The sequence below is a fragment of the Talpa europaea genome (genome assembly GCF_964194135.1).
Source record: "Talpa europaea genome assembly, chromosome: 4".
Classification (NCBI taxonomy): domain Eukaryota; kingdom Metazoa; phylum Chordata; class Mammalia; order Eulipotyphla; family Talpidae; genus Talpa; species Talpa europaea.
Window position 1 is genome coordinate 115,266,840 of NC_140070.1, and position 24,555 is coordinate 115,291,394.

A 24,555-nucleotide genomic window follows, 5' to 3' on the forward strand; every position below is an offset into this window, starting at 1 on the left:
GGAGCATCATTACAATACTAATTAAGTAACATCTAAATTATGGGCCAGAGCTCTGTTCCGTGTAGTGGAAACATAAGCTTTGATCTAGTGGCTTATGGCATCAGTGGAGTTCCTTGGAAGTAATTATAGTCTCCTCATTCACAATCCCAGGCCAACATCTCTGTATACTTACAGGAAATAGACAAACACCTGCTTCGTTGTGCCATACCCTTCATTCATAGAAAATGTCATGAAATAACATTACACCTTCAAAATTCAGACACCAGAGATTATGTAAGAGCAACCCTAGAAAGTATAAATACAAAACTTTCTGTAGAAATGAGATAAATTGTGGCTATGGGTTGTGATATACTATTTCTGGGTTGTTGGTCATCCAGTTATAAAACACTGTAGACTCTGTCATCTAACTTATCTTATTGGGTTGTTAAAAATTGTGGCCCAAGGAAAATGCAAGATTTGTGATGAGTTTTTAAAAATTCCATCTCTCTTTGTAGCCATGGAGATAACTCTTATTTCTGCTTCTTACCTTCTCTTCATGACAGTTTTGTTTTGCTACCAAATAAGTGAATCTTGTTTGGAGAGGATCTTGACTGCCTATTATCTTTTTTTTTTTTTTTAAGATTTATTTATTTATTTATACAAGCACTGGGTACAGTCAGAAGCGTGGGAGGGTGAGAGAATTCACCAGAGCCAGAGCACGGAACAGAACAGGCAGTCCGACGAAATACACTGCTGAGGGGAACAGCAGGTGGAAGGAGAGGTCTGCACGCCATGTGGGACCCTTGCCCGGCGGCTGGGAATTGAACCTGTGTTACAGAGGCTGTGGGCAGCTTCGCAGCCTAGCACTTAACTGCTGCGCCACCAGGGGACGTCCGACTGCCTATTATCTTGTCTAACTGCCTCATGTCTGAGACATTAACCAAAGGCCACGACTGGCCCAACATCTGTCTGATAACTTGTCTGACATCAGATTGAAACCCATGGTCTCCAGTTCCCAGCTCAGCAGGCCTCCCACTATGCTTCTCTGTTGTGCTGAAATCTTGGGGGGCGTTTGGCAACAATAAAATGTTTTATTTGGGGAGTAGGGAATTACCAAGTAATGAAATCTGGGAATATAATTTATATATATTTTCTGCTATCATTACTCTCTAAGAAACCAAGGCCTTTTGTTTTGCTTGTAGACATTAGTACTGAAAATGATTGTATTTCCACAACTATCTGTATTTGAATATGACAGTATTTTTATTTCCCACCAAAGAACAAAAATACTTTAATTAAGCACAGTAACCAAAGTGCTCTTAAATGAGGCAGAAGCATAATTTGTCAAATCCATCAGTTTTTGAATTGTACTTTTGAAATGTCAGCTTCTGAAATTGTTTCAACACGGATCTTTAACATGAATCCACAGTGATTATGTGTGACTTCAGTAGCCTCTCCTGGTTCAGTGTGGGTTCCATACAAGTCCTTTTTACTGATTATCCTAATTGTGACTCTTCCGATGAAATACGATTATTTTACATGCCATAGGAAAACGAGGTACCAGCTCTTATGGGCACATAAGAACCAAAGCTAGGGATGAGAGTTGTAAGAGGATTTTGAAAGTGTTGTATTTCTATCAAAATAACCTTAATGCCCACATGTGTAGGGCACACTGCAGTTTATGGAGTGTTTTCTTATAATTCCCTGGGATTTGGTGCAGGACAAATGAGAGGAGGGGGCAAAAGTCCATTAGAACTCCAAGGGATTCTGGGGTTCTGAACAAGTGAGCAAGGGCACCTGTTGAACTCCCCGCTTCCTCAGTCATGCTGTGAGTGAGGACCTGGCTTCAGGAGTCAAAAGGAACAGGTTGCTGAAGTAGGGGGCAACCTGTGGCATCCAGGTATAGAAAAAGGAACTTGAAGTTGTGCCTGCAGCATCTCCTATAGCCACCTGCAGAGCCAGGTAGGTGGTTCATGTTTATTCAAACCAGGCATTGACTTCTATATACAACTTCCCTTTGATGGGTCTTACTTGGACCCACCAAGCTAATGATGCTGGCATGAGAGGAAGTGATGAAAAGTCAGGAATCTACTGAGACAGATGATCTGTTTACTGTCTTTGTAAGATGGGTAACTCAGAGGAGAGGGTGAATCAGCAGCTGGAAGGAATTCTGTGTTTAAGTGCCAGAGATCTTAACCCTGTCCTGTACATTCATTCATTTATCAAATTTAGAGCACTACTATGTCCATGTTACCAGGTTAGAAACTGTGGATGTTCAGAGATAGGGGTGGAATATGCATAGTTCAGTTTGGGAGTTTGACTTTTCTGTCAGAACCATTTGGGAAAAATGGTCTAGTTCCCAAAATTGGTATCAATCAAAGTTGTACTTTTGGAGTTATCTCCCTACTAATTTACCTCATTTCAGAATTGATGTAAAGGGATCTTAAGATGAATCCTCATTAAGATGATGAATCCTTTTTTAAATAAGAATAACTTGTCATCTTCACCCAGTTCATTCATTTGTTTTTGAAAGTTAGCTATTCAGGTTTTAAAAGTGAATTGCCTAGTCCTCAATCATGTAACATTAGCACTAAGAGCTAATGATTTACCTTTCTTTTTTCATTAGCACTTTATGTAAGAGCAAAGATATTCACTGATTTGTTGGGGTAATTTTTAAACCTGTGAAGTGCTTTTTTATATTGGTATGTAAGAAGTTATCTTTCTGACTCCTTTCCCAATTTTGATAAGTAACTCCTGATGATCTTTTTTTATTTCTCTAGAGGTCCCTTCATGTAGCAGAGGAAATCTGGGGGGTTCAGTCCATGGGTGGAGAGGAAAGCTTCCTGACACCTCTTTGTAACAATGAAGCTGCCCCACTGTTGTTACACTAGAAAGGCCTGTCCCAGTGTTAACTTCTCTCTGCTCTTCGAACTTAGGGCTCTGTGATGCTCTTTACCAGCTGCGATTACATTATAAAGATATTGTATAGAAGTTAGTGTTTTAAAATAATTTGATTCTCTTCTACCTCAAACTAAAAATATGAGCTAGAAGAGACCTTTTTGGCTCTTTTTCTGGCTGGAACCATGGAGGGTGCAGAGGAAAAGGAAAAAAAAGGTTCGTGCTATGCTAGAAACCCTAAGAAAAAGTGAAAGAATTCCATGGAGCTGAAGAGTAATAAGCATCTGAGAAAGAAGTTTGCCCAAAGGAAGCTTCAAAAGGCAAGGAGGAAGCTTATCTATGAAAAGGCTGAGCACTATCACAAAGAATGTAGGCAGATGCACAGAACTGAGGTTTGTAATGGCCAGGATGGCAAGAAAAAGCTGGCAACTTCTTCGTACTTGTGGAATCCAATTAATATTTGTCAGCAGGATCAGATGTATCACTGGTTTGAGCCCAAGGGTCCAAAAGGTGTGGCTGCTTCCTTGCCTTTGCCAGATCTTCAGGGGCACTTTTGTTTAGCTCGACAACACTTTAGTTAACATGCTGAGCATCGTGGGAGCGTGTATTGCAAGGGGGGTCCCTAAACCTGAAGTCAGTAAAACTAATTGATCTCCAAGTGTGGTTTCGATAAATTAACTAGAAGCAATTTACCCTAATAGATTAGTCATTGATTGCTCCATCTCTTGGCAAATATGGCATCATCTGCATGGAGGATCTGATTCATTAGATCGATATTGTTGGAAAATGCTTCAAAGAAGCAAACACCTTCCACTGGCCCTTCCTATTATCTTCTCTGAGAGACGGAATGAAGAAAAAAGGACTCCCTTTTTGCAGAATGTGGAGATGCTGGCAACAGGGAAGACTAGAACAGCAGGCTTATTATAAGGATGAACTAAGGTGTTTACAGAGATTATTTTTGTAAACTCATCAGTTAATAAAGAGTGACTGCATTCAAGTTAAAAAAGAAAAAGCACCTTTTCCTTGAAGATGTAATTGGCTCAAGAGACCATTCTGAAGCATATCCTGTTGTTATATTGAAATTAAGTAGCGAGTTCTAGGGAGTGCTGAAGTCAGTACTGTCTTGTTTTTTTTATTCTCTAGAATTGGACATGAGGATGAGCACATTTTTGCTTTGTTCACTACTTTCCCCCCAGGGCCTCAAAATAAGTGGCTGGCATATAATAGGTGCTTAGTGAATATTTGCTAAAGGAATTTGGAAAAATTTTTCTTTATTCTTAGATATCATCCTACTCTCCATAATCAGACAAACTGTCCAGTATTTAACCTCCAGTCAGAAAATTTGGGTGTGGGTAGCTTGGGTTGTTCATACCACCCCAACCCTTGGCACAGGTAAGATGTTACCTTGTGTGAGATGGTGAATGCTGTTTAATTTACATAGCAAGGAGTTCCTTTATGAGATAAAAATACATGATTTAGCTGGCCCTCTACTGCTTTTGTATTCTTACTTGGGACTTAAAGCCATATTAGAGATGAATTTATCTTTTCCTTAATCATTATAATGGCTCTAAAGGATATGATAAAGTCTTTTATAACCTCTTTGAGCAGTTCCTTCTTTTCAGAAGCTAAGTGCTATTGGCTTATCACTAATTTCCAGACATTGAGGACTCACAGCTTCTGACGTGAATTTTTATGTTAATTGAAACTGTTTCTTCAGTAACTCAAGGCATGCCATTGTACTTCTTAGGAAAAAAAAATCAACTCCATATGAGTCATTACATCTAATCACAGGAAATGTATGAAGTGGCTACTGTGTTAGGAAATGTCTTCCTACATTTTCCAGTCAGCCAGCTCTTGTATCAAGCAGTTGGGTAAAGTGGAGTGAAAGACATTGGCTTGGTTGAAGACCAGTCAGTGTCATCTGTGAGCACCTGTTTTCTTAGAGTTGAAAGACAGGCTGTCAGAAGAAGTAGGTCAGGAAAAGGAAGCCAGTTGTCAGCAACAAATGCTTCTAGTGAATTTGCTGATTGCTGAGCACCTGCTCTACTCTAGATACTGCTTGGGCTGAAGAAAAAATATGAAGAAGACACAGGTAGGAAGGAAGGAAGAAAGGGTATAGATCTGAGTGCTCTTTGGAGAACTAAAGAAAACAGTTATTTGAAAATGAACTGAAGAGATACTGAAAGGATGGCACAGTTGTTGGTGACAGGGCACTCAGCAACCTTTGTAGCTTTGCCTTTACAAAGATGATTTTGGGGGCCTCCCCGGTGGCGCAGTGGATTGAACACAGTGCTGTGAAGCTGTCCGCAGCCTGTACAGCGTGGGTTCAATTCCCGGCCAGCCAGGGAGAAACCCATATGGCGTGGCAGACCTCTCCTGCCTTGCCTGCTACTCCCCTCAGCAGTGTCTTCGGTCCGTCTGCCTGTTCTGCTCCCCATTCTGTCTCTGGTGAATTCTCTCACCCTCCCACGCCTCTGACCTGTACCCAGTTCTGTATAAATAAATAAAAAAATCTTTAAAAAAAGTGTAAAAACTTAAAAAAAGATAATTTTGTATTTACCATGTGTAAAATTATCTTTACAAAAGATAATTTTGTATTTACCAGGAGACAAACATTATATACTCAGATTATAATGTGTTTACATTATGTATCTGGGCTCAAATTATGATGTATAAATATTTGTTTCTGTACTGCTTAGTTTTAATTGCAAATACTGGGTTAAGGACTTTATAAGGGTAGTTAATCATATCTCTAAAAACACCATTTTGGTTTTACTAACTGAAATCTTCATCATAGCAAAATAAAAGAATTTTAAAAATGGCTTCAGTTCTTATTCTGTTTAGATCTAGAAAAACTGGATGCTTGACTGGCAAAAAAAAAAAAAAAAAAAAAAGTCAGCCTTCCCAAGTTGCCAAAACAATCCTGAGAAAGCTGGAGTCATCACAGGATTGCCTTGATTTCAGAGTATATTACAAAACTATAATAATTAAAACAGTATGACTTTGTCATAAAAATAGACCTAGAGTGAAGGTACAGAATTTAGAGTCCAGAAATAAATTCATACCTATATGGTCAATTAATTTATGACAAAGCAGGCAAGAAAATACAATGGAAGATCTTGTCTTCAATAAATGGTATTGGAGAAACCATACAACCCCATATACAACAATCCATATTTTGGGGAGGATTCTTTGGCCATATGAGACTCAGCACCAGTCCAGGTTGGGACCAATGATAATAAGCAAAACTGTGAAGCAGATGATTTCTCACATGCTCAGCCCCACTTCAGGTGCTTGCAGGTATGCTCAGCAACCAGCGGGGCTGGAGAGCCTTAATGTAAACCAGGTGTCAGCTAATGCTGTGGAGATTACTAGTTAATACCTTCACTATCCTCTTTCAAGAGAATATGTATTTAAGTAAATTCCTTTGAGGAACAAAGAGTGAGCCACTATGGTGAAGTTTTCAGAGAAACCCTCCCAGGAGGAGATGTTCTGATCACAGAACATACCATGGGATTGATACTTGGTGGGGGAAAGGTGAAATCCCCACCTAAGAACCATTTGCCTAGAATTTATCTGAGAGGGCACATCTTGTCCAGGATTCATTGAATTGTAATAGACACATGAAATGTAAATTTTGTTGATGAATTGACAATTATGAGTAACATTTTAAGGTTAACACTTAAGGTTATTTAAAACCACAAGACAAAAATATCACTCCCTAACTTTGAGATTCAGATAGGAGATGCATTAGCTTCAGTTAACTTATCTGAGAAATGGGGATACTAATGCCTGCTTTTACAGGGGAGTGGTAAGGTTAAAATGAGATGCTTATCATCCATTCATATGAAGTGGTAGTTTTGTGAAAACTTCCTACTAAAATGAATATTTTGGGTTAAAGCCTCTTTAATATTTAAATGTTAATATACGTTTTTTTTTCCAATATCTAACACATTCCCAAATGATAGAAAAAAACTTATCCTCATATTTCTGTTCTTTTTCTACCTAATTTTAATACTTAAGTTAAAAACAAAGAAACAGTCAAAATAACTCAAAGTTATCAGACCAGCAAGGTGTCCTGGTGGAAAAGCCTCTAAATCAAAAAGGTAGGAGAAGGCCCAGATGTCCATCAGCAGAGGACTAGGTGCATTCAGGCAGTGTATTCAAGACCAAGGACCACTCTACCTGCCAACACAGTCAAGTCTCCAGGATATTGCTGTTAGGTGAAAAATCAAGGTGCAGAATTTGTAGATCTGCAACATCTCTGGAAGAAAAGGGGAAAACAAGAATTTACATATTTGTTATTATTTGCATAAAGAAATGAAAGGATACACAAACAAAAGTGTTCATTTCTGGTGAGGAAGGGGGCAAATGGGAGTAAATCTTTTTATAATTTTGTAAAGTATTATCTAGTCAGGAATAAAAACATTTTTTAAAAGATTAAGTAAGAAGCTAACTAAATCCAACCGGTCCCCATTATAAGCAACTTCATGTTTGAGCCTATCTACCTTTTGGGCTAGGGTCAGTTGCTGGACCATATATTTTGAGATGGAAGGTGATAATTCCATGGTTACAACCTATGTGGCCATTTAAGTTTTGACTGCTTTGGTAGGAAAATGAAAAGGCAAACAAACATGCATGTAAACTGTTTCTTCAGCTTGTTCAGACAACTTGGATTTTTTCTTTGTTTTCTTCTGAAACTAATTGAAAACCTTAAAGTATTTTGCGTCCTGATACTCATTCACATTCAGAATCTCACTGGTGCCTCAGTGAACACAGTGAGAAAGTGAACTCAAATTGTGATTTCTTTATTATCTGCTAACGTTTGTGTCCTGGAGAAAATAATATAGTCTGTTTTTTTCTTACAGGAGCAGGAAGATTCAGATTCGAAACATCCCTCCTCACCTGCAGTGGGAGGTAATCCAGTGTCTTTTCTGTCTTTCTGTTCTCTTTCCTTATCTTACCAATGCACTTTTTCCCATTAATTCTCTTTAACATTTGGGAATTACAGGTTTGCAGACTTTTTCCTTTCTCACAATCCTAACGTGCATTACCTGTAATGAGTTTGGTCGTATTTGTCCCCTTCATTGTACAGCATGTGCACTTTGATCTGATAGGTTCTGTCTTCTCCAGCACTAAGCGTCAACAAATAAATTGTGAAACAAATGCATACTTGTTTTGTGATTTCTATCCCATAATTTTTGTAAAGGATTTTTATCTTTCCAAATTATGACTTTGGAAAAAAATCAATGGAAAAAATAATAAAAATAGGAGTTTCCTTATTAGTTAGAGCAGTTTTTCATTTATTTTGAATTAGTTGCTAAGAGTAACAGTTATGGTATACTTTTAGAGTTGTAAAACTTCTTATAACTGCTACGTTAAAATAAAACTATATTAATGCAATAAAATTATTGCATTATTTAAAAATAACTGGCCTCATATTTTCCCCCAACCCAAACAAAAATCAAAACAGCCTTAAAGGAAACAGTATTTTCATTACTTATTAAAAACCTTTTATTCTGAAAAATTTCAACACACATCCCATTGCTTTGTGAAATTAGGAGATCCCTCAGAAAAACAGAAGGAGAAATGGTTATGTCTTCCAGGAAGAAGTGAGTTTTGTACTTTATTTTGTTTCTCAAAATAAAGAGCTGTCAGTGACTTAGAAATAACATGATGAATATGATTATTACCATTTACTAAGACTCTGAAATGACCTCTATCACCTTAGTGAACGGATTACCTGGGAGCTAATAAGCAAATCAAAGTCCCCTGTATATATTCAGTTCTAATTGTTTTTATCGAAGACTTGAAACATCAATGCTGGTAGATTATTCCTATAACTGTCCTTGTTTTCCATTAATTCACTTGCTGGAGATATTATTGCACCATTTTTTGTGAGTCCAATCTTGTCTTCCCATTCTGACCTTGAAACTATTTTTCAGGTGTTGGATGGACTTTTGGCTCAGTATGGAACAGTAGAAAACGTGGAACAAGGTAATAAATGAGGAAATTAGCCTGTTGAATTTTGGAAGCGATTACTGTTACTTTCTATAGGCTGTGTCAACTCCAGGGAGAAATAGTAGGTTCAAATTCCTTTGAAACAAGCGCTCGATAGTGTATGTTTGTTATCTATGTGTAAGAGATATCAGTATCTTTCTATCAGTTTCTGTATAATTTTTTTTCAAGGAATATGATTTTCCGGCTATTTTTCTTATACTCTGGACAAACACTGTCAGGTTGCCGTAAGCTTAATTTACTAGGAAGAAATTGGATTTATACTGTTTAGCCTTTCTCTTCCTGGCTAAGAAAAATAGTGTTTTTCAGAAAGTAGGAGACATGAGAATGCCCTAGAGCTTGTGAAAGTACAAATTCTAGGACTCACCATAGACATACAAAACAAGACTCTGGGAGAAGACTTCATGAATCTGAATTTTAAAGAAACACTCCCAAGTGTTTTTGTGTGTACCCTGGTTTAAGGACCACTGTCCTTGGAAGAGTGTTAGAATTGCCCAGAAAAGGCATACCTTTTTCCTGCCACCTTCATTTTTAATCTTCTAACACATGAAATATGATTTAAAAGGGAAGCACCAGAAATTTTAAGATGCCTAGAGATGTAGATTCCAGCCTCCTGAGAGCCCAGGCAGTAACTTTCAATGAAGATTACTTTTGTGTTGACCTTAAAAGCAGAATGTGAATTCAATCATTTACTGACCATCAGCCTTTAAACCAGTCCCTTAACTTGAGTCAGATTCCACATGAGTATAAAGTGGGGAGAATAATCTTGACCTTTCCTATATCACTGGATAATTGTGGCACCCAAAGCTAATCTGTGTAAGGTACTTACAGACAGTGGTGTCACTCATACTCTCAAAAAATTATTAAGCTCCACTTAGGAAAGATCACAGCGAACCCATTGTCTCATTTGCAATCTGTTCTGTCTGCCAGTGTAAATAATATAATAGTTTTAAAGCAGTAATTATTTAGATGTTCTCCACTCCATGAATATTAAAAATATTATTATTCAATTTCATGCTGCTGACCGCCCATGCCCACAGGTGAAGGGAAAGAGCTCAGAAAGAAGACATGATTTACAAGGATTCTGTTTCTCAGTTCTTGTTATTGTCCTCCACATGGAAGAGAAGACATTCTCAATAAAGATTGGATGTAGTAGGCAAGATGGCCTTACAGACATGAATTTGTAAAGTTACTAGCTAAGACCATATGGTAAATTCAGGAGACTGCTACGCAAGGAAGAAACATTCCAGGTATCTGGGGCAGCTGCTAGGGCACCTCTGCTCTGGAGACCACTGAGTTTCCAGCTGCCTCACACCTACAGGATAGCAGTGGTGGGCTTTTGTTTTGTTCTGTTTCATATATTATTCCTGATTCAGCAGGAAAACATTTTCAATCGAGTTTTTTTTTTTTTAAAGATTTATTTATTTATGCATATATGAGCTGGGGTACAGGCCAGAGATGCGGGGGGTGAGAGAATTCACCAGAGACAGAGTGGGGAGCAGAACAGGCAGACTGACTGAAATACACTGCTGAGGGGAGCAGCAGATGAGGCAGGAGAGGTCTGCTGCGCCATGTGGGTTTCTCCCTGGCTGGCTTGGGATGGAACTCATGCTGCAGAGGCTGTGGATCGCTTCATAGTGTGGTGCTTAATCCCCTGCACCACAAGGGAAGCCCTTCAGTTGAGGTTTAAGAAACTTTATAGGGCTTTCATGCCCAATGAAAAAATCATTTGAATGGAACTCAGTTCTTTCCAGAATCAAAAAACTGTCTGATTTCCTGAAGACATACATCTTTGAAAAACAGAGACGATGACCATGATGTGAGAACAGAATCTGAGAATCGTAGTGGATAGCTATATTCAGGAGGGTCAAACACAGTCCTCTCTCCCTTTCTGAGTCTACGGCCTTGTCTGTAGCGCTAGAAAGCAGCAAATATGAAACCACTGTAGCATTCTGTGTGTCCGCACTGAGAGAGGATGGTTGTGGGCTACAAATCCCCTGTTTTGCACTGTGAGGACTTCTCTGGGTAAGTGTGAATTAGAAGTTTGGAGCTGGACCCAGCATTTAAGATATGCAAATCTCAGTGGCAGTTCCTTTCTGAGGATTACTAGTCCCCTCCCCCACACAGGCTGCAGCTACTTTGAAGTTATTGGATAAATAATATTTTTTTTCCATTGGTAAATATATTTTATTTTCACTTATTTTTTTTAACTTTTTTAAAATTTTATATATTTTTTACATCACTGGTCTCTAACTTTTTTTGAGAATCTTTTGGAGATTATATACAAAAAAATTCATATATCCATTAATTTGAATCATTGGGTGGTGTAGAGGTAATTTATAGACTTCCAAAACTCAAGCATAGTTCCAAGATTAAGAATTCTTAACTATAAGATTTTATAATTACTTTGAAAAACAACTTCATTATGGTTTTCTTGAATTAGTGTTAATGTTAATTTTCTAGTCACTTAATAACAAATGTTTAAAGGAGGGGTTCAATTTGGTCATATATACTTGGTGGTCTCTAGTATTTTTAGTTTAAGTTTACAGGGTGGATTAAGAAAGTTTTATCTGCCTTTTTGAGCTTATTTTGAACTTCTCACTTTGGAGGAAAACGCAAGCAATTGATAAATTAAGGCAACTCACAGGGTGACCTTACTAGACCATCTTAGAGTTTGTGGGCTCTTTCCTTCAGTCAAGTGAGTTGAAATTGTCCATTTTCTTACTGGTTGTAGATAGTTACTAAATTTAACTCATACTTAGACAAGGAGTTTAATTAGAGGGAAACAAAATTAGCGATAGCTCAACTTTGTCAATGAGCAAAGAATCTCAAATCTTAATATTTTTTACTTATATCCAGTAATGTAAAGGTAATTGCAAATCAAAGTTAAAACCCATAACTTAATAGTGGGTACATAAATTCATACAAACTTCTGAAAATATGCATTAGGAAACATCATGATCTTTTACCTGATAATCTTTCCTCAGTGATTTTTAGCCTAAGAAAGTAATTCAGAAGAATAAATCGCATGGCTGTAGTAAAAGTGATTTTTAGCAGCATTATTTAGAATTGCAAATAGTAGAAACAACCTATTGTCAATAACTGAGGAATTTGGCTAGGCAAAATTATGGCACATTTACTTATTGTAATTTTTTTCAGGCACCAAAATGAAAAATATAAAGAAAATGTACATACACATGCAAAAGTGTTTATAAACAAAGTGAAAAAATAGCTTAGAGTTGTACATGCAATTGATCACAAATTACCATGAATGAATGTGAATAAAGGTAGAAATTCAAATAATGATACAATTAAGGTAGTGAATTTTAGGGCATTTTTCTCTAAAGTTTATCTGTTTATATTGAACCAAAGGGTGACAGATTTTTTTCCTATGACATTGTAATTTTTGCTTCTTTCCTAGTCAATACAGACACAGAAACTGCTGTTGTCAATGTCACATATGCAACAAGAGAAGAAGCAAAAATGTAAGTGAATGTGAGCTTGTTTCCTTTGAAATTTTTTGGAGGGTTGTCTTTGAATTCCATTGCATTCTAAACCTTTTCTGAAAAGATGCAGGTCTTTGACATACCAGTGAAGCCCCGTCAGTAGAGCGCTGGGGTATTTATACCAAGATGTCTATTTGCTGACTACACAGAGACTTAATCTTGAAAAATGTCTTAGGCATCAAAGCGGAGATAGCAGCTATGTCTTGACATGATCAGGAATAGAGGGTGCAACGGCCCTGTGACATGCTGCCCCCAAGATTCTGCTTTGCCAATCACTGGGAGCCACATCCACCTGGAATTTATAACATGCACTATGAGGAAGAAGCATCCTCAGAGCCACCCTGGTTGGATGAACACTGAAACGCTGACTTTTCCTCCGTGTAATATTAACAGAGGGATCAGCAGCAGGGAGAACTATCTGGGGGTAGTTCATCACAGAGTACTCAGCATGCGTTCTTTTCCCTGCCCCCCCTTCTCTTCCTGTTCACTTCCCGTTCCCCTCTCAGGACTGTGTGCTTCAACCATGGTTAATCTTGAGCTTGGGCATTAATGAATGCAGGATTAATTTTTTTTTTAAAAAAACAACAAAAACAATTTCCCTTTTGTAAAGAGGTCTTTGAAGTGCCAGTCAGGTCACTGTGTCTAGAATTATGGTAAAATGTGGTCATGCTTTATAGATGTAGAATAATATTGGTTAAATGTACCAGGATTATAGTTTATTTCTTCTTCAAGGTTTCAATACACATGAAGACACATTCTACCTGCTTTCATACTGCCAGTTTTGAAAAACTTAATTTTGCTTTGAAAAATGCAAGTTTATTTGCTGTTAACTTTGCATACGTATGTAACCAGGACATGTACCAACACACCTTTATAGCTCTTTTTCAGCTGCCACTTAGGAACTTTGTACATATTACTTGGTTGCTTTTATTGAATTTAAAAGGCACTGCTTTGCAATAAATTGACAAACCCTACACACTTAATCTAGTAGTATATAGTTAATGCTACCAAAGACATGTGAAAAAATTGTTTCACTGCCTATATAATTTTTTAAATGCAATAGTGGAATATAATTTATTCCCATTAAATGATAAAATATTTTAAAATATTACTCCAAGGGTTTAAGGAAACTAATACCCTTTTAACTACTATGGGGTAGTAAATGTTGAGACCTTTCCAGAGGACAGTATGCAATAATTAATGTTAGAATTCTGCATACTCTCTGACCCAGCAGTTGCAGTAGGAATTTGCCTTTGTGCAGAATTGTAGTTATAAAGATGCCCATGGGAACCTCCCTGGTGGCGCAGGAGTTAAGTCTCAGTGCTATCAAGCTATCACCAGCCACTGTAGGCATGAGTTGATCCACAGCCAGGGAGCTGACCCACATGGCACAGTTAACTGCTCCTGTCTTGCCCACTGCTCCCCTCAGCAGTGTATTTCAGTAGTTCTGCTACCCACTCTGTCTGTTGAATTCTCTCACCCCCTCCTCCACACCTCTGGCCTAGGCCCTAGTTCTTGTATGCATAAATAAATAAAATAAATCTTTAACAAAATCAATAAAACAAAAATGCCTATGGTAACATTGTATGCAGTAGTAAAGGATTGAACATGATAGATAGATGATTGATAAATTGATAGATGATTGATTGATACGTCGATAAATAGATGTCTAGCAATATCGAATCAGTGTAAAAAACTATGGTAAATCAGTAAAATGTTAACTAGAAAAAATTTAATTACAGAATATTTAATTGCTTGGAACAATTTTTAGAATATTAACTCCTTTTTAAAGTTAGAAAACAGTACATATAATGTTAACCCACTATATATATATATATATATATATATATATATATGAAAGGTATAGAGTAGCCTAGGAATTTTTTCTTATTTGCTTACATATTTATGAATTTTCAATAATAAATATATCTTGATTAAAGAAAAAAAGGAGTCATAGGTTTTTTTTAAAGATTTATTTTATTTATGCATACAAGAACTGGGATGTAGGCCAGAGGTGTGGGGGGGTGGTGGTGAGAGAATTCACCAGAGACAGAGTGGGGAGCAGAACAGGTGGACTTATTGAAATACACTGCTGAGAGGAGCAGCACCTGAGACTGGAGAGGCCTGCTGCACCACGAGGGTTAGCTCCCTGGCTGGGGATCAAACTCAGTGTTGCAGTTGCTGCTGATAGCTTCATAGTGCTGAGACTTAACCCCTTGCACCACCACGAGTCATAGTTTTATGCTGATACTTAACAAAAAATCTTTGATGATGGGGTTACAACCTTGGATGGTTAAAAAAAAAAAAAGAATGCAAAATTATCTATCAAGTCTAACCAGGCCTATAGTTGTGATTTTTTTGTTAACCACAAGCTCTGAGGGAACAGAGGTGACATCTGTCTTGCTACCACTGGGGAAATGGCTGTCAAATAGGCAATTAATCAATGACAGTGATTGTACCTATTCACTGACTTTGAAGGTCTTCTCTGATGTTGCTCTCTAATGAAGCCTACCTGCCCATTCTGCATTTCAGAGCCATCGAGAAGCTTAGTGGGCATCAGCTTGAGAACTACTCCTTCAAGATTTCCTACATCCCGGATGAAGAGGTGAGCTCCCCTTCGCCCCCTCAGCGAGCCCAGCGTGGGGACCACTCTTCCCGGGAGCAAGGCCACGCCCCTGGGGGCTCTTCTCAGGCCAGACAGATTGATTTCCCGCTGCGGATCCTGGTCCCCACCCAGTTTGTTGGTGCCATCATCGGAAAGGAGGGCTTGACCATAAAGAACATCACTAAGCAGACCCAGTCCCGGTACGTGCCTCCCGGGCTTCCTTTTACTTCCTTCTGAGGGGTCCCCTGAGTGCTGGTGGGTCCCAGCCACCATCAGGTTGCTCTCGCTTGCATCAGCAGTGGGGGGCTGTGCTGTATGGGATGGTGGCTTCTTTAAACAGAACTACTAACAGACTAACATAAAACCCAGAACTTGAATGAGCTTTCATGCCAATGGCCTAAAAATCATACTCTGAAACACTAAAGGTTCATAAAGAAGGTACTAATGACCTCACAAGCCAAGGATTGTTCTCTGAAGCTAACTAATGCTTGTGAACACATCTATTTCTAAAACAACATAGGTATGGGACTGAACTTGGTGGGATCCTAGAATCTACTTACTTAGCTCTTACCTCCTCTCCTGAGTCAGAGTCTTGGGTGGTAGTTATTCTTTGAGACTACCTAGGCGGTCTCACAGCTACCTAAAGGAAGCAGGTGAGTCACTGCCATATTGAGCAAGAAGTAAAATACATTAGCCTTATGTTTAGTTTTCTGTCTAAGGAATTATAGTTGTTGACATTTGTATGTGCATTAAGGTCACAACATGATGTAATGTAGAAAGTACAAGATTTGAAAGCACAGACCCATGTTCAAGCTTTACCACTGAATGGCTCTATGAGCTTGAGAAAAATTTTAACTACCCTGAACATCAATTGCTTCTTCTGTAAGCCAAGATTATTGTGATAATTAAGATAGGCAGAATGAACAAAATAATTACTATGAAAGCACTTAAATTGCAAAGTACTGTTACTGATGATATTTGCTATTTATATGTCTGTGTATTTTATTCAGATAATTCATTGAATGTCTTGTAACCTAATATGAAAACACTATTTTCTTCAAAGTATCTGAGTTACACCCAAATTAAAGCTACTTATTTGAATGCTGGAATTCATAAACATGGGAGTGAAGTGATGAGGTGGTAGAGCAACACTACCTGGTGTTTCGTTTATTTTAAAATAAGTCCTTTTCCTTCCTCCAAATTTGCTTTAATTCAAAGATGATTTTTATGTCTGTCTTTTTGTTCCCAAAATAGTTTAAAGTAGCTTTAAAAATACAACCAATCAGTTTGAATAAAAGGAGGTAACTTCTCAAAGTAGGTTCCCATTTTATAGAGTTTGGTCAAAACTTGGATATGGACCTTTTAATAGTCAAGGTGAAAAAGGATACAATCATTATGTGATTTTTTTAAAAAAGTTAACAAAACCAAATAGGACCACAGCTACCCAAAGAAGTTCGATAAAGTCATCAAGATTTTGAGCCGTGAGTTTGAAGAACCTGGAAGAAAGCAGGTGTTCAGTAGAAAGCAAACGAACTCAGAGAGGCAGAGAGAGGGTGTGCCTCTGGTTTTGTCTACAACCATATATATAAAGCTTGCTTAAATTTCATGTTTGGATTAACATATGGCTTTTAAAAGCTGCAGTCAGTTCAGAGACCAGCACTGTGCCAATGTGCAGTATTATCCCACTCGCTTTACTCCTCACTTCCACAGTCATTTGAAAGACTACACAAGATACCTCATTTGCCAAACTAGCTTCATTAGCAAGTTGGCTTGGTGCCTTGTCCCACAGCACTCCTATAAGAAATACTGCCTTGAGATGTACATAAGATGGAGCTGCATAGAATTCAAGTGGCACGAGACCCCCTGCACTGCTTGCTGCCTTCTCAGAGAATCGCATTGGTTGCAGATGTGCTAATGACACTTTCTTGTCTGTGTCCTTGCTGTGGATTGACTGGTGCAACTCATTCTTGGGACTAGGATCCTGTCCCACATGACTTTGTGCTATGGCTCCTGATTCTTTCCCTGCAGGGTAGACATCCACAGAAAAGAGAATTCTGGGGCTGCAGAGAAGCCTGTCACCATCCATGCCACCCCAGAGGGGACCTCTGAAGCATGCCGCATGATTCTTGAGATCATGCAGAAAGAGGCTGATGAGACCAAACTGTAAGTTCATATGCAATACCCAGACCACTCAACAGGGAATAAGAGCACATTCTCATCCATTTACTTGAAGAAAATTTTTAAAAAGCTGTAAATCTGTTACTTAGTAAAGTGAGCAGGGGAGGAATTATTTTTAAGAAATTTGTTCCTATGGAGAATTAAGTGGGAAATAGATCTTTTATATTTATAATATGGCTTTTTTCCCCTCTTTTGTCTCTCTTGGTCATTCAAATGTTTCCATCTCTTGTTGATATTTATCCCAGGCATGTATAGATCCATGCTGTCCAAAGCTTTGTGTGTTGTCTATATTATACCTTGCATGTTTAATATGATAGCCACCAGCCACATGTTGATATTCAATAACTGAAATTTGACTAGTACCATGAAGGAACTAGATAGCTTATTTTAATTAGTTCAAATTTAAATGGTTAAATGTATGGCTAATGGCTTTCATATTGGACAGTGCAGGTGTAAAATGTACATTATCATCAAAGCCATCATTTGCTGGGGGGTTCCCATTCTGGAAGGTTCTCTAAACCTTTTGTACCCAAATGGCTGCTTGACTCATCCTCTTTTTTCTTCTAGCTTCCCTACCTCCTTTACAAATTACTTTTTAGGATTCCATGGCTTAATGAATGTGGTATCAATCTTTTTTTTTTTTTAAGATTTATTTATTTAGGGCCGCCCTGGTGGCGCAGCAGTTGAGCGCTGGGTTGCGAAGCTCCCCGTGGCCTCTGTGGCGCCGGTTTGATCCCCGGCTGCTCCCCAGCCACCAGAGGAGGGTCCCACATGGCGCGCAGACCTCTCCTGCCTCCCGCTGCTCCCCTCAGCAGTGTACTTCGGTCCTTCTGCCTGCTCTGCTCCCCGCTCTGGCTCTGGTGAGTTCTCTCACCCTCCCACGCTTCTGACTGTACCCAGTGCATGTATAAACAAACAAATAAACAAATAAATAAATAAAAATACATGCCTCTTTAAAAAAAAAAAAGATTTATTGATTTATACAAGCACTGGGTACAGTCAGAAGCGTGGGAGGACGAGAGAATTCACCAGAGCCAGAGCGGGTACCAGAACAGGTAGACTGACGAAGTACACTGCTGAGGGGAGCAGCGGGCGGCAGGAGAGGTCTGCGCGCTATGTGGGACCCTCACCCAGTGGCCGGGGATTGAACCGGTGCTGCAGAGGCTGCGGGCAGCTTCGCAACCCAGCGCTCAACTGCTTTGCCACCGGGGAGGCCCTGGTATCAATCTTAATGGCAACTACAGTTCTTACTAAACCAGTTGACTTTGTATTACAAATGAATTAATGGTAATGGAATAGACACTATAATAAAAATAAAGGCTCTGTCAGTTTGGCAAAATCTACTGTGGGTAGAGGTGGCAGTTTTATAGGGAAATAGTAAGGGATGAATTGAATGTAAAATTAATTAGCAAATAATGTCAAATAAGAATGTTCTAAAACCAAAATGATGAAAGTAGCCCTTTAAAAAAATTGCAGATTTCATAAGGGACTCTAATCTTTCATATATGAATTATTTACTCTGATTGGGACTTTTGAAACCCCTAAACGCTGTGGCTTAATTGAAGAATCTCTCATCCAAGTTATTGAGAATTTTTTAAATAATACCTTCCTAGGTCCTTTCAATGAGAGCAGCTATCAAAAATTTATAAATTGGGCTTTTAAGTTTTTCTATAGAGCTAAGATAAAGTTTGAATATCTTTGAAATAAAATTGTTTTTGAGTACCACCCTGTGCCAAGTACTGTGATGGGGGCTGAGGCTAAAATCATGAATAAGACTCAGTTCTTGCTTTCCTGGAGCTCAAAATCCAGTGGGAGAGACATTTGCTAAATAAATGATTACACTAGTGACTAATTAGTAACAGCTGTGAGAAGTGCCACAGTGGAAAATGACTGCCTCTCACTGGAGGTCCTAACCAAACTTCCAGAAGGATAGGGAGAGATATGGGGTTACAGATAAGGTTTCCCTGTGGGACATTTGAGCTGAGCCCTGAGGTAGGATAGTAAGAGGTGAAAATTTAGGAGAGATAGCCTAAACTTTCCTTTTATTTATTGAGCACCTGCTGTGTGCCAGAACTTCCTTAAGCTTTTACTTATTTTGAGGCAATAGTGATGATTCTGTTAGATGGTTTTGGTCTCAAGTAGCAGAAAATATAACAAATAAGCAATAAGAAACAACATTTTGTCACATGACCAAGGAAGAGTGATTCCAAGGTCAGTTGAATCGTGAACTCGAAGACCCATAACTTTGCTTTCTGTTTTCTGCTCTACCCTTCTCAGGATGTCTGCACTTCCCCTGGTGATGACAAGATGATTGTAGTGATTTCAGACCTTGTGTCCTCACAGAAAAATATTCAGAGGTTGAAAGAGAGGGCATCCTTTCCTTGTTCCATTTTTATTTGTTTGACTTTTTTTTTTATTGTGGTAAAAATATATAAGATTTATCTTCTTTAACATTTTTAGGTTGCTTTAACATCCCATAGGTTGTTTTTCAACTATTGTGTTCTTTGATACACAGATTTTTTGATATAGTCCCATTTGTCTATTTTTGCTTTTATTATCTATAATAACTAGTTCAGTAGTGTTAAGTACATTCATATCATTGTGAAACAGATCTCCAGAACATTTTCACTTTGCAAAACTGAAACTCTATAGCTGTTAAACAACTACTCTCTTTTCCCCTCTGCCTCTAGCCTCTGGTGACTACCATTCTATGAATTGGACTATTTTAGAGATCTAGATGAGTAGACTCATTCAGTATTTATATTTTTGTGACTGCCTTATTTCACTTAGCATAAGTTCCTAAAGATTTGGGCCTCCCCTGGTGGCACAGCAGTTGAGCGCTGGGCTGCAAGGCTGCCCGCAGCCTCTGTAGTGCCGGTTCACTCCCCGGCCACCCGCAAGGGTCCCACGGAAAAAAAAAAAGATTTGTCCATATTGTGGCATGTAGCTTTTCCTTTTAAGATTAGAAAATATCCCATTGCATGTATGGACCACATTTTGTTCATTTATTCACCCTTTGGTGGACATTTGGGTTGCTTTAACTCTTGGCTGTTATGTCTATAATGAACATGAGTCAGCGATATCTCTTTGACGTTTTCAACTCTTACACATTCAGATATGAGATGGCTCGACCATAGGGTAGTTCTATTTCCAATTTTTTGAGAAGCCTTTTATACTGTTTTCTGTAGTGATTGTACCATTTATAAATCACCGCACAAGGGTTCTAATTTCTCCACATCCTCACCAACACTTGTTATTTTCTGTTATTTTGATAACTGTCAAACTAATGGTTGTGAGGTAACATTTTGTATTCACAATATCTCACTGTGATTTTTATTTGCATTTCTCTGATGATTAATGATGTTTAATATCTCTTCATATATTTGTTGGCATTTGTACGTCATCTTTGGAGAAATATCTGTTGAATTCCTTTGCCCATTTTTTTAAAATCTTTATTTATTTATGCATACAAGAGCTGGGGTACAGGCCAGAGGTGTGGCGGGGGGCAGTGAGAGGATTCACCAGAGACAGAGTGGGGAACAGAACAGGCAGATTGACTGAAATACACTGCTGAGGGGAGCAGCAGGAGAGACAGGTGAAGTCTGCTGCGCCATGTGGGTAGCTCCCTGGCTGGCCAGGGATCGAACTCATGCTGCAGTGGCTGCGAACATCTTCATAGGTTGCATCTTAACCCCTTGCACCACCAGGGAGGTCCCCTTTGCCCATTTTTAAAACAGGTTATTTGATATTTTTTGTTGTTGAGTTGTAGGAGTCTGTATTAATCCCTGGTAGATACATGATTTGCAAATATTTATTTCCATCCCATAGGTTGTTTTTTCACTATTAATTGTGTTCTTTGATACACAGATGTTTTTATCTGATGTACTCCCATTTGTCTATTTTTGCTTTTGTTACCTATGTTTGTTAACTATGCCATTGCCATGTCCAATTTCATTCAATTTTTCTCTATGTTTTTTTCTGGTCTTAGGTTTCATATTTAGGTCTTTAGTCCATATTGAGTTCATTTTTATATATGAAGTAAGATAAGGGTCCAGCTTCTTTTTTTTTAATAATAAATTTTATTTTTATATTCCCCATACAATTGCAACCCCCTTATTTTGACCCCAATCCCTCCCCTCCCGCCCCCTACCCCCCATAGAGCATCTCTGGTTCATAGTTTTTTGTTGATTTTGATTTTCACTTTCTTATAGTTATTCATTTTTCCTGGTCCCTTATTTAAGTTTTCTAGATCCCTGCTATGAGTGAGACCATCTGGTATTTTTCTTTTTCTTTCTGGCTTATTTCGCTGAGCATGATCCCTTCCAGCGCCATCCATGTTGCTGCAAATTGCATATGTTTATCTTTTTTGAATGCTGAGTAATATTCCACGGTGTATATGTACCACATCTTCTTGATCCAGTCATCTATTTTTGGGCATTTGGGTTGTTTCCAAAGCTTAGCTATTGTAAATAGTGCTGCTATAAACATAGGGGTGCAGGTGCTCTTTGGAATTGATGTTTCTGTGTCCTTTGGGTAAATACCTAGGAGTGGAATTGCTGCATCATATGGAAGCTCTATGTTTAGTAGGTCCAGAAATCTCCACACAGCTCTCCATAGTGGTTGGACCAGTTTGCACTCCCACCAACAGTGCAGAAGAGTTCCTTTTTCTCCACAAGGGGTCCAGCTTCTTAATTTTGCATGTGGATATCCTGTTTTCCCAGCACCATTTGTTGAAAAAACTATACTTTCCCCATTGTGTAAACTTGGTACCCTTGTTACAGATCATTGACCATATATGTGAGGGTTTATTTCTGGGATCTCTATTCAATTTAATATGTTTTGAAATCAGGGAGTGTGGGCCTTCTGACTTTGTTCTTTTTCAACATTCTTTTGACTATTCAAGGTCCGTCAAGATTCCATATGAATTTTAGAATGAAATTCATCTATTTCTGCAAATGTTACCATTGGGATTTTGATAGGGGTACACTGGATCTATCCATCACTTTGGATAGTGAGGACATCTAAACAGTATTAAGTCTTCCAATCCATGAAACAGGATGTCTTTCCATTTATTTCTGTCTATTTTAATTTCTTTCGACAAAGTTTTGTAGTTTTCGGAGTATAAATCTTTTACTTCCTTGGTTAAAATTATTCTTTGGTGTTTATTCTTTATGATGTCATTGTGAATGGCATTATTTTTTAAATTTCCTTTTCAGATAATTAGTGTATAGAAATGAAACAAATTTTTGTGTGTTGATTTTATATCCTACCATGTTGCTGAATTAGTTCATTAGTTCTAATGCTTTCTTTGTGGAGTCTAGCGTTTTCGACATAGGAATAATTTTACTTCTTTCCAAGTTAGAGGCCTTTTATCTCTTTTTCATACTTAATTACTCTGGCTAGGACTTCTAATAATATATTAAATATAAGTGGTGCAAGCAGGCATCTTTATCTTATGTTTTTGATCTTAAAGGAATAGATTTCAACCTTTTACCACTGAATATGATGTTCTCTGCACCTTGCTCTCTAGATTCCCTTGAGTGAGGCACCTCAGAGGGACCAGGGCAAGGAGGGCATCTGGGGTCTGCAAGAGGGTCCCCAAAAGCCCCTGCCTGGCTGTGGCAGGGGTCACAGGTCCACCATACCTGGTTGGGGGCAGTATGAAGAAGGATGGTGGGGTGCAGCTGCAAGTAGCTCTTGGCTGTCCTTGTTCTCCAAGACAGCCCTCCACCTCCCCCAGGCATGAGGAGTCCTAGATCAAAGAGGCAACTTCCGGGCCCTGCCAGGGTGTGGGTAACACAGCTGCTGATCCCAGAGGAGCCACTTACTGCATCTGGTCAGGCTGCAGCTGAGGAGGTTGGTACTGTAGGAAGATGGCACCCAGGGTGCTGCTGCCCAAGGGCCTGGGCACGGCAGCCAGGTAACCATGCCCACGAAGCTGGCGAGGGAGAGACAGCTTACAGTTCAGGCCATAGGTGGCTGGCGGATACTGGGGGTAGGCTGGGCTGACTGGGCTGGCCTTCGTGTACTTGGTGAAGACGAGAACAGTGATGGGGCTGGTGTGTCCAGGATCACCATGCTGGGCTGGACAATGGCATCCACCCATAAGTACTCTGGATTAAGGTGTGGTGCAGCTGCTGCACATCCATGGTAAAGCCCATCTGAAGGCTTTGTGGCTTGGCACCCAGATACACTAAGTTCTTGTTGGCCTTACAGCGGTGGATATTGGGGTTCAGGTCTTTGCAAGCGCTCTCAGCTGCCTCCCAGTTGGCCATAGTCGCAAAACCATAGTTTCTGTATTTGCCCAACTGGCTGCCAGTGTTGACCACTTCCTTCTCGATGTCCCCGATGCCCTCAAAGTACTTCCTGGGCAAGGCATCAGTGGTGTGGTAGGACAGGCTGCACACGAAGGTCTTGGTGAAGGTGGTGTCTTTTCGTGAGCTGTGCATGGCAGTTGGGGGCACTGGAGGGCTGTGGAAAGCCCCGCTTAGGGAGCAGTGTGTGGGTTAAAGCAGCACGGGGAGCGCTCTGCTGCCACCTCTGGACCCAGGGACCTGGGCCACTGGGTGGCTGTGCTCACCAGGGACCCGGACGCGCGGGCAGAGGGAGAGAGAGCAGGCCCTTATGTGGGCCGGCTGCTCCTGCACTGTGTGCCATGCTGCCCTCCAGCCTGCTCTGCGGGCACTCTCCCTTTCATTTTTTTTAAAATGTAATTTATTTATTTATACATATTTTACATTGTTTGCTTTCTCCTCTCAGGTGTAGTCCCCATTAAATTCCCACCATGGATTCACCCGTGCACCATCACCATAGTCCTTTGTGATCGTCCCTCCTGTTTTTTTTTTTTTTCAAAGATTTATTTATTTATGCATACAAGAACCAGGGTACAGGCCAGATGTGCGAGAGGGTGAGAGGTTTCACCAGAGACAGAGTGAGGAGAAGAACAGGCAGATCTACTGAAATACACTGCTGAGGGGAGCAGCGGGTGAGACAGGAGAGGTCTGCCGCGCCATGTGGGACCCTCACCTGCTGGCTGGGATCAAACGGGCGCTGCTGAGGCTGCGGACAGCTTCACAGCACTGCGCTCAACCTCCTGCGCCACCAGGGGAGGCCCTTCCCTCCTCTGTTTTGATCCCTGCAGAATATCCCTCCCCTGCAGAGTATTTCTGATTTGTAGTTGCCTGTTAATTTTGTTTTGGGGATTATTTTATTGTTATTATTTTTCCCCATCCCTTATTTGGTTCCCTTTTATTCCTCTCTTTTATTTTTGATGGGCAGTTTTGCCAGATGCAATATTCTTAGTTGACAGGGGTTTTTATTTCCTTCCAGCACTTTGAATAAGTCACCCCATTCCCTTTGGGCCTGCAGAAT

General features: G+C 39.4%; 1 protein-coding gene across 5 annotated transcripts in view; it reads left to right on the forward strand.

Moving 5' to 3' along the window:
- Positions 1-24,555, forward strand: part of IGF2BP2 (insulin like growth factor 2 mRNA binding protein 2) — a gene marked incomplete at both ends in the record, with an annotated part of 164,187 nt that overhangs the window by 114,136 nt on the left and 25,496 nt on the right. For 4 of the 5 annotated variants that reach the window (XM_084232396.1, XM_084232398.1, XM_084232399.1 and 1 more), the window contains 5 exons: positions 7,746-7,794; positions 8,823-8,874; positions 12,317-12,380; positions 14,934-15,206; positions 17,035-17,169. In XM_084232396.1, the coding sequence (XP_084088522.1) occupies positions 7,746-7,794; positions 8,823-8,874; positions 12,317-12,380; positions 14,934-15,206; positions 17,035-17,169 (573 nt within the window). Of the gene's footprint in view, positions 1-7,745; positions 7,795-8,822; positions 8,875-12,298; positions 12,381-14,933; positions 15,207-17,034; positions 17,170-24,555 lie in introns of all 5 variants that reach the window. The other variant, XM_084232397.1, reaches the window with a different exon arrangement.